The sequence below is a fragment of the Manis javanica genome, chromosome 4 (assembly GCF_040802235.1).
Source record: "Manis javanica isolate MJ-LG chromosome 4, MJ_LKY, whole genome shotgun sequence".
Taxonomy (NCBI): Eukaryota; Metazoa; Chordata; class Mammalia; order Pholidota; family Manidae; genus Manis; species Manis javanica.
In genome coordinates this window covers 162,199,236-162,214,553 of record NC_133159.1, presented here as the reverse complement: position 1 = coordinate 162,214,553, position 15,318 = coordinate 162,199,236, and the positions used below count along the sequence as shown (strand labels likewise).

The 15,318-nt window shown below is 39.0% G+C and overlaps 1 protein-coding gene across 1 annotated transcript in view; it reads right to left on the bottom strand.

The window, feature by feature from the left end:
• Window positions 1-12,401: 12,401 nt before the first annotated feature.
• The window catches only part of LOC140849153 (serine/threonine-protein kinase TAO1-like), a 66,776-nt gene continuing 63,859 nt past the window's right edge, over window positions 12,402-15,318 (bottom strand). Inside the window, exon 15 of the mRNA XM_073235653.1 lies at window positions 12,402-12,598. Coding sequence (XP_073091754.1) covers window positions 12,533-12,598 — 66 coding nt within the window. The 3' untranslated portion in view covers window positions 12,402-12,532. The remainder of the gene's footprint in view (window positions 12,599-15,318) is intronic.

The window sequence follows — 15,318 nt, the reverse complement described above, 5'->3', positions numbered from 1 at the left end:
CAGTAAAAGCCACTAAGGGTCACCGTTCTCCCAGGAAAGGAAGGCCAGGAGCAAGTGGAAAGGGACTTTGATCTCCCAGCTGACACACATGCCAAGTGCCTACGACTACCTCTATCACCATGAAAAGGCAGAAGAATTTGATACAGACCAGACTAAGCCAGACATCCATCCTCCCCTGAGAGGGAATCTGAGGAGATAGATTTAACCAATCTTCCTGAAAAAGAATTCAAAATAAAGGTCATAACCATGCTGATGGACTTGCAGAGAAATATGCAAGAGCTAAGGAGGGAGAACACAGAAATAAAACAATCTCCGGAAGGACTTAAAAGCGGAATGGACGAGATGCAAGAGGCCATTAATGGAATAGAAATCAATGAACAGGAACGCAGAGAAGCTGACACAGAGAGAGATAAAAGGATCTCCAGGAGTGAAAGAATATTGAGAGAACTATGTGACCAATCAAAATGGAACAATATCCACATTATAGGGGTACCAGAAGAGGAGAGAGAAAAAGGGATAAAAAGTGTCTTTGAAGAAATAATTGCTGAAAACTTCCCCAAACTGGGGGAGGAAATAGCCTCTCAGACCATGGAAGCACACAGAACTCCCAACACAAGGGACCCAAGGAGGACAAGACCAAGACACATAATAATTAAAATGGCAGAGATGAAGGACAAGGACAGAGTACTAAAGGCAGCCAGAGAGAGAAAAAAAGTCACCTACAAAAGAAAACCCTTCAGGTTATCATCAGACTTCTCAACAGAAACCTTACAGGCCAGAAGAGAATGGCATGATATATTTAATGCAATGAAAGAGAAGGGCCTTGAATGAAGGATACTATATCCAGCACGATTATCATTTAAATATGAAGGAGGGATTAAACAATTCCCAGAAAAGCAAAAATTGAGGGAAAGGCTAAACAGATGTCACCAGAGAAAATAAAATCACAGCAAAGAAAGCGGACCAATCAATTACTAACTAAAGGCAAAAAACAAAATCAACTACCCACAAAAGCAGTCAAAGGAAACACAAAAGAGCACACACACATACACACACACACACACACACACACACACACACACACACACACACACAGAAAAAAAACACCTAACATACAAAGAATGGAGGAGGAGGAATAAGAAGGGAGAGAAATGAAGAATCATCAGACTGTGTTTATGATAGCTTAATAAGTGAGTGAAGTTAGACAGTAAGATAGTAAAGAAGCTAACCTTGAACCTTTGGTAACCAAAACCTAAATCCTGCAATGGCAATAAGTACATATCTTTCAATAATCACTGTAAGTGTAAATGGACTGAATGCACCAATCAAAAGACACAGAGTAATAGAATGGATAAAAAAGCAAGACCCATCTATATGCTGCTTACAAGAGACTCACCTCAAACCCAAAGACATGCACAGACTAAAAGTCAAGGGATGGAGAAAGATATTTCATGCAAACAAGAAGGTGTTGCAGTACTAGTATCAGACAAAATAGACTTCAAAACAAAGAAAGTCACAAGAGATAAAGAAGGACATTATATAATGATAAAGGGCTCAGTCCAACAAGAGAATATCACCATTATAAACATCTATGCACCCAACACAGGAGCACCAACATATGTGAAACAAATACTAACAGAATTAAAGGAGGAAATAGAATGCAGTGCATTCATTTTAGGAGACTTCAACACACCACTCACTCAAAAGGACAGATCCACCAGACAGAAAACAAGTAAGGACACAGAGGCACTGAACAACACACTAGAACAGATGGACCTAATAGACATCTATGGAACTCTATACCCAAAAGCAACAGGATACACATTCTTCTCAAGTGCACATGGAGCACTCTCCAAAATAGACCACATACTAGGCCACAAAAAGAGCCTCAGTAAATTCAAAAAGATTGAAATTCTACCAACCAACTTCTCAGACCACAAAGGCATAAAACTAGGAATAAATTGCACAAAGAAAGCAAAAAGGGTCACAAACACATGGAGGCTTAACAACATGCTCCTAAATAATCAATGGATCAACAACCAAATCAAAATAATTGAGAATGGCCATTCTGCTGGAACAGTCCAGCAAAGGAAACTCCCTGTAGACATCATCACAAGCAGCCTCCTCGCTTGGGTGCTACCATGTGGAAGCTGAGTACAGATGGTATATTTTATTCATTTTTGTAAAGCGTTCTGTTTTGTATTTACTAATTGGGATGTCATAGTATTTAGCTGTCAGGTTTTGTGCTTTGTTTTGTTTTTAACTTTTGGGGAAATTTTATGTAAAGGGGAATTGGTGTGTATGTGTGTTTATTAAATATGCACACACACACACACATACAGTGCACGTGGTAAAAAGAAACTGGTTAGATAGGGGGTATTTTCTGAAAACTGCAAAAACAATTCAGCAACGTGGCTTGACTCATCACTTTTGGACAAGTCTATCCTAAGAAATTTGTGAAAAGATCTAAAGCCTTTCTCTATATACCCCAGGTTCTTATGAGCCGCTCACAGCAGCCAGCATATGCTAAAACAAGTTATTATGGAAACACACCTGTATCCCCTCACCAATGTATTTTGGTTATTAAATAAATGTATTTTGTCTGACTTTTGTTTATTAAATTGGCCTCATTTGGAGTAGGAAAAAAGTGGAAATCCATGAACACTAAAGGGTTGCATTGACTCTTTCAGAGAGTAGAAGACAACCTAATTCTTTTTCTGAATGCTGCAAGCTTGTCAGGGATTTTTTTTTTTTTTTTTTTTTTGGTCCATTCAATTGTGCCTTCTTTGTGGTATGGTGAGATGGAGGTGCTTCAGGAGATCCCAAGTTTTGTGGAAATTACATTGTCAAACTTGTAAGCCTCCAAAGGGGAAGACAAAAAGGGTGAGAGGGGCCCCTGAAAGTTCATATGACGGGTATGTTCAGTAGCAGAGTGAGGAGATGAAGCCTATGTATATCCTGACGTTTTGTTGCTTATGCTGTGATACGTCATCCTAGCTGAGCTAAGCTCTGTTAACTTCCAAGACCCCAAACAGTACTTTTACTTTGTTTATACAAAAACAAAGACATGTAGCCAATACAAATCAAAGGCCAGAGGTATTTGAATGATGCCGTATTTACAGACCACCATCTCCTGGAATTCTCATCACACTACTTAGACATAAATCGATTACCCCCTTTTGGTTTATGGGGTTTCCTGTTTACAAGTAGAATAGCCCGCTATTTAAGTGCTTAGTTGCCGAGTGAGCCAGGAGTCACTGAGCCTGTGACTTTACCAGGGCTGACTAACCCTCAGCACCACTGTAGGTTTTGCTGCATGTGCAGGTCCTCTTCCTTTTTTTTTTTTTTTTTTTTTTCTGTTGTTGATTGCTGTTTTTGTTGCTGCAATACTTTACAAACTTGTAGTTTCTTGAGACTTAGTGATTGCTTGGCATCATGTTAACATCACACGACAGAAAATACCACTTGCAGAAGTCTAAAGCCTCGGTGCTAACGTACTACTGAAAAGGAACCAGCAAGTTTGGCAAATAAAAAAAAAAAACACTACAGTGAGTTATGGTGGTCAGGAAATCTCTTGACGAAAGCTAACTTCTTTTTTCCAGAGAGGGGTGTGTTTTGTTTTATTTTGTTTTCTTTTGTAATGAAGGATCCACCTGATGCTGACAGTCAGATGTGACTTGGGGTCCCACCGCCAGTGTGGAGACTGAGCTGCAGGTGGGTGGGGAGCCATGAATATGACTTGAAGGGAAAAAATATCCTTCCCCGTGAGAGCTCCAAGTTCCTTTAGGTTGCTGTCCTGCCCTCTCCCCAGTTGTCTTGAAGAACCAGGAGCCCTGCTGCTGACAGACTCCTGCTTTTCACAGAGGGCTCCAAGGTAGCATTCTCCACGGCCTCTCAGTGATGCTCTCCGCCTACACCAGACCAATCACCATTGAAATCTTGGTTTTCTCAACCAATTTAAGTCTTCTCCAGGTACGTCAGCCCAGTCTGCCTGAATCCACCCCTTTAGGACTTTCTAGCATTCATTTAATGGGAACTGGGAGAAAAATTAATATTTCAGTGTAAATATTTTTAAAACCAAGATCGCAGTAGAATTCACACACAGTCATAGGCAGTGTTTCATGTAGCGCTCTGGTCCGTCGTCCTCCTGGCCACGGTTGAGATCACCAGTTTTTAGGTGGACATAACATGTACTTGATTCTACTGAAAGGGACTTAATTATTTCAATAGCTCTTCTGCATTCAAATATTGTACAGTATCTCAGACAAATTGAGATATCTACATGTTTAGAGGAAAGTGATAGGACCAACCTTTAGAATTTATAAAATGTCCAAAAATATAATGGAATTTGATACCTTTTAAAAAATTCTTACTAGATCTGGCTCCTTTACTGAAGCAGATCAGTTTTGCATATAAAACTCTAAAATCGAAATGGACTTAAATTAGTCAAACTGAATTACTGAGTTCATGCAGACTACATGTACTTGTAAAATCGTGATTGAACACTGACTCCAAATGTCTGTCCAGTAGGGCTTCGTTTTTGCCACAGGACCCGAGCCAGTTTTACATCACTATACTTGAATTATTCCATTAAGTTAATTTGAATTAAAATATATATGGTTTGAAAAAAAATAAAATGAATAAAATATATATAGTTTGCAAAAAGATTCAAATTAATTCAGATTAATCATTCAGATTGGTTTGTGTGTGTTTGTAAGATTAACTTCTGAGGAATCTCAATCATGGTAGGAATCATCAAAGAGTAAAAGCAGGAAAATCTGAAGGATTTTGAAAGATCCTAAAGAAAGAAGCAGGCACTTTCTCAATCAGTGTACAAATGTCAACCTTTGATTAAACTAATACTACCTCCTCCCCAGTGCTGGTGTTCACTTAATATGTATGTGTTTAAGAAAATAAAAAATATGGGAAATTTGTCCAGCATATCAGAAATTTGTAAATGCTATATCTGGTATCCAGAACTTGGCAGTAAAAAGTTTCCTGTGTTCACTATCTCTCCCTTCTTTTAAGTTAACATTTTGAAAATGTAAAACCTCATACCTTGAGATAATCCTTAATTGGGTTCCCTTCCTTTCATACATATTTTTTTCTCTGTTTATTAAAATCAGCTGTATCCCCAAATTACAGTATCTACAGGTATTTTCACTGATATATAAGGTTAGCTGGAAAATGTATTTATATTATTTTTATTCAGAACTGCCATTCTTTTCAGTGATCTCTATACCTGGAGATGACTAGTCCTGCATTTAAAGCCACACCCACAGGTATAATACGCTTAGTTCTCTAAGCCAAGGATTTACCAGTAAATTGAACTTTTTAGCATAACCATCATGATGTTCAGCTGCCTAGACATCAGATAAACACCACTCAGCAAACTAAGAAACTGTCCTTGACACTCCTTCCCACTCCCGCCTCTTTCCTCACCCCCTTTTCAAAAACCAAAACCTCTGTTATGAGTGTCTTTTTCAGACCATAAGGCAGATTTTAGTAACTTTCTACTTTAAGTACTAAATATCTGGCATTTTAAACTTTCATAGAGTACATTGTGTTGGACACTGGAATAATACTCTTCATTTTCACCTGTGAAATATGACTTTATTGTACTTGAAACACCTCTTTTGCATTTCTCCATTTGTGCCATTCACTAGTGGAGATGAATTGTATTATACCATGATCTACTGGCTTTTTAAAAAGCTGTTAAGTATGCACATTTTTGGTATAGCTATTATCATTTGTATGTATATATTGTATATACACATGAGTGCCCATATGTGTGTATAGATAGGTGGATGTATCTCATACTGTACATTTCCATCAGGGCACTTAAGGTTCTGTTACTTGGTTATTTCAGTCCTCAGTTAAGGCAAGAATGCATGTGTTTCTTAAGAGTGAGTACTCTGGGTTGATATTTATGAAAAGATGGTCATTAGATGCTATCTTTTCTTTTTTAATACCCTCTTAGCACTTGTGTGGGTGGGAAGAAAACTGGGTAAAATGTGGATCCATAAGATGCAATGCAGTAAAAAGTACTGGGGATGGAGCCACTTAGTGTTTTCATGGGTCTGTGTCGTGATACAGTAAAAAATAAGTGATGCGGAGAGAAACGAACCATGGAAATTGAAAAACACTGGTGGTGATTCCTCTGCAAAGATGATAGCCAATCACATAATCTTCATGTGCGCTATCTCTACATTTTTCTTAGTGATGCCGTTGATCCTTGTACTTTCTGTACTCCATTAATACTAATAACTATTAATTTTGCTAAGGACCAAAATAGCCAAGAAAGGAGTTGCGGTTATGGCATCTAAGGTTCTCCTAAACTAAAGTCTACAGGCCATGGCCACTGGGGGAGGGATATGGGGTTGGCAGGGGGCTTTCTCTCTCCAGCTGCCTCTTCCTGCTTGCTAATAGTTCTTCCCGCACCTTCTGCCCCTTCTGAGCCACTACTATATAAGCACAGATTTGGCCCAACACAGCAGCCCTTTCCGACGAATTTTATATGGTCCTGCATATTTTTGTCCCATTCTCCCACTGTAAAGTGTCTAGTGTGTATTCAATTCAGGAAATAATATGTTTAAGTATATAAGTATGAATCGCTATTAGTGATATAAGGAGGTTTCTGTTCTTTAGATAAACTTCTTCCTCTAAGGGGAAAAGTCACATCTTGGGCTGCCATCTTGGAGCTGCTTACCAAAATACAGATCTTTATTAAAGAAAAACAAATTCGCTATTCTGTTTTGCCTCATCTAACGTGATAGGGCTCCCACCAGTTTGTAGCATTGCCTTTGAAAAGGCCCTCTAAGTTGGTAAGAACTGGAAGTTTCCCATGCTCAGATTCCTTAAAAGGATGAAGAGTGTGCTGTACATTTAGCAGACTTGCCTCTAGTGCACAAGGACTCTGACTGAAGTGTATTTTGCTGTGTCTCTGGTTATGTTGTCTGAACTTTTATGAAATCATTACAATAGGTCTGCATTGGAAATGCTTCTTTGTGAAAAACTAATTTTATTGAACACTGTCTAGAAAAAGAAATTGAAGCTGTGAACTCTTCCTTTATTGTGCATTTATAATTTCTACTGAATTCTGGTAGCCCTCTTTATAGTCACGTGGACTAATTTTTCCCTCATTTATATTCAAATTTACAAAATCTCACTCATACAAGGGAAGAGAAACCATTTGGCCTAATGGTAGTCTTCAGATCACAAGTTACCAAGAAGGGACTAACAGTTACCAAAGGGAAAGGGAGTGGGGAGGATGGGTGGAAAGGGAGGGATAGGGGGGAAAAAGGAGCATTATGATTACCACACATAATGTGGTGGGTGGGGGCCACGGGGAAGGCAGTATAGCAACTGCAATGTTGTTCATTGTAAGTGTATATTAATGATACCAAAAAATAATAAAAATAAAATAGAAAAAAAAATGATAAATGTGCCAGGTGGGGAACTGAAACTCATTACATTGCTGATGGGAGTGTAAAATGGTGCAACTATTTTCGAAAACTCTTTAACAGATGCTTATCAAGTTAAATAAACATTTACTAGGATAGAGTAAGTCCTTAACTAGTTATCATTTACTCAAAAGAAATTATAACACTGGCACACAGGAACTAGTACACAGCAGCTTTATTCATAATGACCAAAAACTGCAAATAATACAAATATCTATCAATAAATTAATGTATTATAGAATTATGGTATATTCACACAATGAAATACTATGCATCATAATAACAAGGAGTAGAGTACTGATACGTGGCAGTAACACAGGTGACTATGGAAAGCATTATGTTCGGCCAAATCCAGAAACAAAATAGCACATACTATACAATTTCCCTAAATTCTCTAACAGGCAAAATTTGTCTAAAGTAATAGATCTACAGTTGTCTGCGGTTGTCTGGGGCTAGTAGGGGGCAGAAAAGGGGATGTGAGAAGTGCAAACTTATGAACAACGTATGGAAGGATCTGTATGAAATGCTAATATTTCTCTCTTAAAGTAAGTAGGGCTGTGAAGAGCATTGCCTGTTAGCCTAGACATCTGTATTACCTAAATTTTTGTAGCAATCGCTCATAATTTTAAGAAATTTTGTTCTAAATTTGAGAAAAATAAAACAATATTTTAAAAACCACAACACATACTCTAATTAGGGAGACTACCCAAATGGCTATTAGCAAATTTTTTAATCCACAAAAGACTAACGCATTTTTAAAAATTACTTATGTGACAATTCCAACATTGATGTCAAAACATTTGAATCGAACACAAGAACAGAAACATCCAGATTAAGGGTTAATGTTCCTTAAATATATACATATCATTCAAATCACTCAGAAAGTACCTAATCTGCCAATATATAAATGGCCAAAGGATTTCAACATTCCATAAACAGGTAATAGAGATAATTGGGAGAAGTCAAAACCTGAAGCATAATGGGTGTAGTCATGAGTTTTCTGATTCCGTTTTCCTCTATCTCCTGGCTTTGACCTAAGAGTTGCCTGAGTAACTATTTTGATAGTGGTGATGACAAGAAAACCCTTAAAAGGAGTCCCCTTCTTCTATCCCCAAGGGGACCCTGTGACCTGGAGATGGTGAGGAAATATGCTGGGGTTTTTTCCTACTCTTTTTCCTCTTCGCCCTAGACTTGCAGTGCCAGAGGAACAGAAAAACCCTGTGAGAAAAACCTTTCTCTCAGGCCAGAAAAGCTAGAAACAGGGCCTCTGTTGCCCAAACAGTATGAGGAGAATTGCCATTATGTTTTTTTTCCTTTTCTCTCCTTTCTGCACTGTATGCAAGGACAGCCCCAGTTACGGGGAACTGTACAATGCAGAAGTCTAAGGGCGTCTGTGTCTTTCTGACCAAAGTAACTGGGAAAAGGCCACTGGAAACTGAAGAGAATGGGGGAAATCATGGAGAGGAAACAACTGGAAAAGACATGCCTATCCTGGGTATAAAGTAATACAAGTAACTTGTGTTTGTATAAAATAGACTCAGAAAGTATAGCAAAGGCTATGAGAAAGAGAACTAATAATGTATGATATATACTATTGCCTAAGTCCTAGACTATCACTGAGAGACATAGCACAGGCCAAATGTAAAGAGCACAGGGAAAGTTTTGAAAGTAGAACTGGTATTAGAACCGCCACCCACAGAAAGTGAGACAGAACGTGTCATCTACACTGGTTGCTGTCTGCTAAAACAAACAAATCAACCTCCAGAAGATGCAAACATGACTCAGAAATGACAATATCATATTCAAAATGACCAGAATAAAATCCAAAATTTACTGCACATGCTAAAACAAACAACACACACACACACCACTGGAGAATGTGACAAATTATCAAGGGAAAGAAAGGACAGATGCCTATTTTGAGAAGCCTAATGTTGGAATTGTCACATAAGACTTTAAAGCAGCTATTATAACCATAGTAAATGCAGTAATGGTTAACACTCTCAAAATAGTTGGAAAGACTGAAGTTCTTAGCAGAAAAATAAGAACTATAAAAGAAGATCCACATCGAGAAATTTAGAACTGAAAAATATAATTACCAGAAATTACAAAAGAAATTGCATGGGCTCAACCGCTGAACAGAGATGATAGAAGGGTCTGTAAACTTGAAGATAACAGAGCAGCAGAAATTATCTACACTGAAGAAAGACAGGAAAAAACACTGGAAAAAATGAATACATCCTTAGAAACTTGTGGGACACTATCAAACTGTCTAAACTTCACATTATAGGTGTTATATAAAGGAAAAGAGAATTTTATTTTTTTAGAGAAAATAATTCTTACTCAAAGCAGGAAAGAGCCCAGATTTGACAAAAACATAAATTTAGAGATTCAAGATGCTCAGCAAGCCCCAAACAGAGCAAATTCAAAAGAGTTTAGGCCTGATAAGGCCTAAAATTAAAATCAGTAACAAACAGGCCTGATAAGGCCTAGACATGTCATAATGCTAAAAAGCAAAGATAAACTAAAATTTGAATGATCACAGATTTCTCATAAAATACAGTGGAGGCCACAGAATGTCGAATGATTAAGGTGAGGAAAGGAAAGAACTGCCAACCCAGAAGAGAATCCTTTATCTAAGCAAAAGTCTTGTAGAATGAATGCAAAAAGCAGAGAGAGAGAGAGAGAGAAAGACTTAGATGAAGGAAAGCTAAGAGAATCTGACCTCCATTAAGGGAAATGTAAAATATCAAACAAAAGACAGCTGAAGGCTGTATTAATACTACATGAAATATTCAGAGCTTCAGAGCTAGGAAAATTACAAGGAGTAGAGAGAGACATTACATAATGTCATGATTCCATTCATCAAATTATTTAGGCCTGCTCTAATCTTTTTTATGTCCCTCCTACTGACTTTGGGCATCATTTGTTCTACTTTCTCTAGTTTTGTTAATTGTGAGTTTAGACTGTTCATATTGGATTTTTCTTCTTTCCTGAGGCAGGCCCGTATCGCAATATACTTCCCTCTTAGCACGGCCTTCGCTGCATCCCACAGATTTTGCAGTGTTGAATTAGTGTTGTCATTTGTCTCCATATATTGCTTGATCTGTTTTTATTTGGTCTTTGATCCATTGATTATTTAGGAGCATGTTGTTAAGCCTCCATGGGTTTGTAGGCTTTTTCATTTTCTTTGAGTAATTTATTTCTAGTTTCATACTATGGTGGTCTGAGAAGGTGGTTCAATTTCAATATTTTTGAATTTACTGAGGCTCTTTTTTGTGGCCTAGTATATGGTCTATTCTTGAAAACGTTCCCTGTGCACCTGAGAAGAATGTGTATCCTGTGGCTTTTGGGTGGAGTGTTCTGTAGATATCTGTTAGGTCCATCTGTTCTAATGTGTTGTTCAGTACCTCTGTCTCCTTACTTATTTTCTGTCTGGTTGATCTGTACTTTGGAGTGAGCGGTGTGTTGAAGTCTCCTAAAATGAATGCATTGCTTTCTATTTCCTCTTTTAATTCTGTTAGTATTTGTTTCACATATGTAGGTGCTCCTGTGTTGGGTACATAGATATTTATAATGGTTATATCCTCTTGTTGGACTGATCCCTTTATCATTATGTAATGTCCTTCTTTGTTTCTTGTGACTTTCTTTGTTTTGAAGTCTACTTTGTCTGATACAAGTACTGCAATTCCTGCTTTTTTCTCCCTATTAGATGCATGAAATATCGTTTTCCACCCCTTTACTTTCAGTCTGTGTATGTCTTTGGGTTTGAAGTGAGTCTCTTGTAGGCAGCATATAGACAGGTCTTGTTTTGTTATCCATTCGGTGACTCTATGTCCTTGGATTAGTATATTCAAACCATTTACATTTAGGGTGATTATCGATAAGTATGTACTTATTGCCATTGCAGGCTTTAGATTCATGGTTACCAAAGGTTCAAGGGTAACTTCCTTACTATCTAAGAGTCTAACTAAACTCAGTTAGTATGCTATTACAAACACAATCTTAAGGTTGTTATTTTTTTCTCTTTGCCTTTTTTCCTCCTCCATTCTTTATATATTAGGTATCATATTCTGTACTCTTTTTCTATCCCTTAACCTACATTGGGGTAGTTCATTTAATTTTACATTTGCTTAGTAATTAATTATTCTGCTTTCTTTACTGTGGTTTTATCACCTCTGGTGACAGTTATTTAGCTTTAGGAACACTTCCATCTATAGGAGTCCCTCCAAAATACACTGCAGAGACAGTTTGTGGGAGGTAAATTCTCTCAGCTTTTGCTGATCTGGAAATTATTTGATCTCTACTTCAACATTAAATGATTATCTTGCTGGGTAGAGTATCTTGGTTCCAGGCCCTTCTGCTTCATTGCATTAAATACATCATGCCACTTCCTTCTGGCCTGTAAGGTTTCTGCTGAGAAGTCTGATGATAGCCTGATGGGTTTTCCTTGTATGTGATCTTTTTTCTGTCTCTGGCTTCTTTTAATACTCTGTCCTTACCCTTGATCTTTGCCATTTTAATTATTATATGTTTTGGTGTTGTCTGTCTTGGCTCCCTTCTGTTGAGAGATTTGTGCACCTCCACGGCCTGAGAGACTATCTCCTTCTGCAGATTGGGGAAGTTTTCAGCAATTACCCCCTCAAAGACACTTTGCCTTTTTCTCTCTCTTCTTCTGGTACCCCTCTAATATGAATATTGTTCCATTTGGATTGGTCACACAGTTCTCTCAATATTCTTTCATTCCTAAAGATCCTTTTTTCTGTGCCTCAGCTTCTTTGTTTCCTCTTCTCCACTTTCTTTTTCATTTATCCTCTCCCCCACCATATCTAATCCACTTTTAAATACCCCTTTTGTACTCTGTAATGAATGGATCTCTGTGATGATTTATTTCCTGAGTTCGTGAATGTTTTTCTGTACCTCCATGGTCATGTTTATGATCTTTTTGGAATATATTTCAGGAAGGTTGATGAGTTCATTTCATTTTCACTTGACCCTTTTTAATGTGTTTTGGGGATTTTGGTTTGAACCAGGCTCCTTTGACATTTCATATTTGTATGTGGCACCCTCTAGTACCCAGACATTTGTTCTCTGAGCTGAGTTTCCTGCTCATGTTCTGGCATTTGGCTTGTAACCTACAACAATGGAGAGGAAAGAATGAAACAAAGCAAAACCTTTTTCTTTCAAAACCATCTTAGACCAGTCTACTATCAACTAAGTAGGTAATTCATGTAGGAGATCCCAGTCAACAGCTTCTAATAAAATTTCATCTGAAAAAGCATACAAGCTAGATGGTTCTAAAATTTAAATGGGAATGTAAAGGACCTAGAATAGCCAAAATTTTGAAGGGGCATAAAAAGTTGGTAAATGTCCATCAGCATAGCAAAATGTTGTAGAATCACTACTTGTCCTCTCTGTTGTACAGCCCTCCCTCCCCTTTCTCCCTCCCCCCCATGCATGCTAATCTTAATACCCCCTTTCTTCTTCCCCCCCCTCCTTATCCCTCCCTGCACACCCATCCTCCCCAGTTCCTTTCCCTTTTGAGCTGAAGCAGATAGGAGAAAAGCTAGCTCTCTGCCCTCCCTCCCCGCCATTTGCCTAAAAGCAGGGCAAAAGTTGGCACAGAAGTTAAACAATCACTGGCAACCCTAGAACCCTTATGAGCCCAGAGACTGGCACCAGGGGACTCTACGTAACAAACTTTACTGACTAGTCCTCATCTTCTATTATTCCCCCCTTACGTCTTCCCTCCCACAGTTCGCCACCCTAGGAGCTCAAAAGTCCTGTTCCTTTGTCTTGTCACTTCTCCGGACAGTTACTGGGTCGGTTGGTTTCTTTGTTTGTATAAGGCTATATATACATATATACATATCTGAGTTACTCATCCCTGAGTATATACAACGCTAATCAGTTTGTCTTTCTCCTGTTAACCTGTCTTTTGTTATGAAGCCCCAGCCTCCGACAACCTAGAAGGGTAAAAGGGAAAAGATATTTCTCTTCCCCTACCAGGGGCTCTCAGGCACTTGGGGGTAGGTAATTCTGTGACTGGGTAGCTGAATAAATCCTACCCAGAAGGAGGGGAGGGGTCGCGCGAGGCCAAAGCTGTCATTGGTCTCCAAGTAGCAGCCGATATTCCTCCTATCAGACAGCATACAGGGAGTGAGTGTTTGGTAGATTTTGTTGTTTGGGCCATTTTCTTTCTTGCCTGAATTTGGATGTGACTACGGACTGGTCTTGTGTCTGTCTTGATCCGTTCACGGCCACAGAATGGCCTTGTCTGCTGTTGATGTTGAAAATTAAGTGAAGGGAAACCTCGCTGCAGATGGAGCGGGGAAGCCCTGAAAGTCGGAGCGCTCACCCACGGAGCCCTCGCGTCGCAGTCCGCAAGTCTACACAACCAGCAGGAAGAAGGAAGATGGGAATTATTTTGACAAAGGGAGGAAACTTTGATAAAGTTTCACACAGGAACTTTATCTCCTGCCTCCGAGGAGGAGGAGGACGAGGACGCCTCCTTGCCGCACAGGCAACGCCTTAACCCACTGCTCCGAGCCAAGGAGAAACCCCCACCGCCCTGGAACTCCTCCTAAAACCTAGGAAAAGCTGACCTTCCCTTCGTCTCCTTGGATCTGCTTGTGGATCCTCATAGCTTGTGCGCCCGGCTTGCAATTCCTCCGCTATTCTTGAATACGCTCATTTTGCTAGTAAAATAACTGGCTGCTTTATTTTTAAGGTTGACAGTGTTCCGTGAAATTATGTTTGGCACTGGGAGACCACCGTCGCCTAGCTGTGATGGCTAGCTGTGATGGCAGGCCAGTTTCCGGGGGCTGCTTTTCTCTCTCTCAACACCCGAGACACATCACGAGATCTTAGCGATCACATTTTCCGTGTAGCTCGAAACAACCTGCTATTTCATCATCCTAGGGGCATTTTTTTTCTGCAGTTACTTCATAGGTCCCCAGCTAGGACGAAAGAGTCTGCAAGAATAAGGAAATGGAGGAATGAGGGACTCCCTTAGAGGGCTGATGCAACAGTGAAATAAGTCGTGGCTACGGCATGATCCTTCAGTTTTCTTCTTGCGTTGCAACGAAAAAGTATGGAATCATCTTTCAAGAACGTAAACAAGCAGATGGGAGGCACTATCTTTGTAGTCTGATTTTTGCTTTCGTTGAACGCAATGGAGAATTCAGGAATTTAAATTTTTCTACCCACAACGGCAAAGAAAAGGAAATGGACGGAGAGGAGCACGTTTCTATTAGACGAATTCAGAAGATGAAGGCAAGGGACTGGTCTCCATCAAGGATGGTGAAAGGGATTATATAAGTGAAATCTCAGACTGCATGTCTTCAAAGGACAATAATATCCTAGATGAATTATCTCAAACTCTAGAATTTGCAACTCAACAGCATTCGGAGCCACCAAGGGTGAAAAAAAAAAATTCTTCAACTGTTGTGTCTTGGCAGTGCAAGTGTGAGGAGAACCAGAAGTACCGTGATAAGCTAAACCTACTAAGAGATGTTTCTGAAATCTGGAAGCAGTGTTTTACCCGCCGGGTAGGACAGTCAAGTGAGCCAGTTGGTGGCATTTGGAGGATGTCACCGGATTCAGGTATTTAGACCCTCAAAACTTGGAAAATATGAAGTGAAAATGTGGGTTTGCTATGTTTAAATTATTAGGTCAATGTTTAATTAAATCATTCCCATTATCCTTTATTTTTACTTCTATAGATTATTCACATGCACACACGACTTAAATATAAAAAATAGGTCCTTCTTACAAAAATCACATGACCATCACAGATGCTAAAAAAGCATTTGACAAAATTCAACATCCATTCATGATAAAAACTCTCAACAAA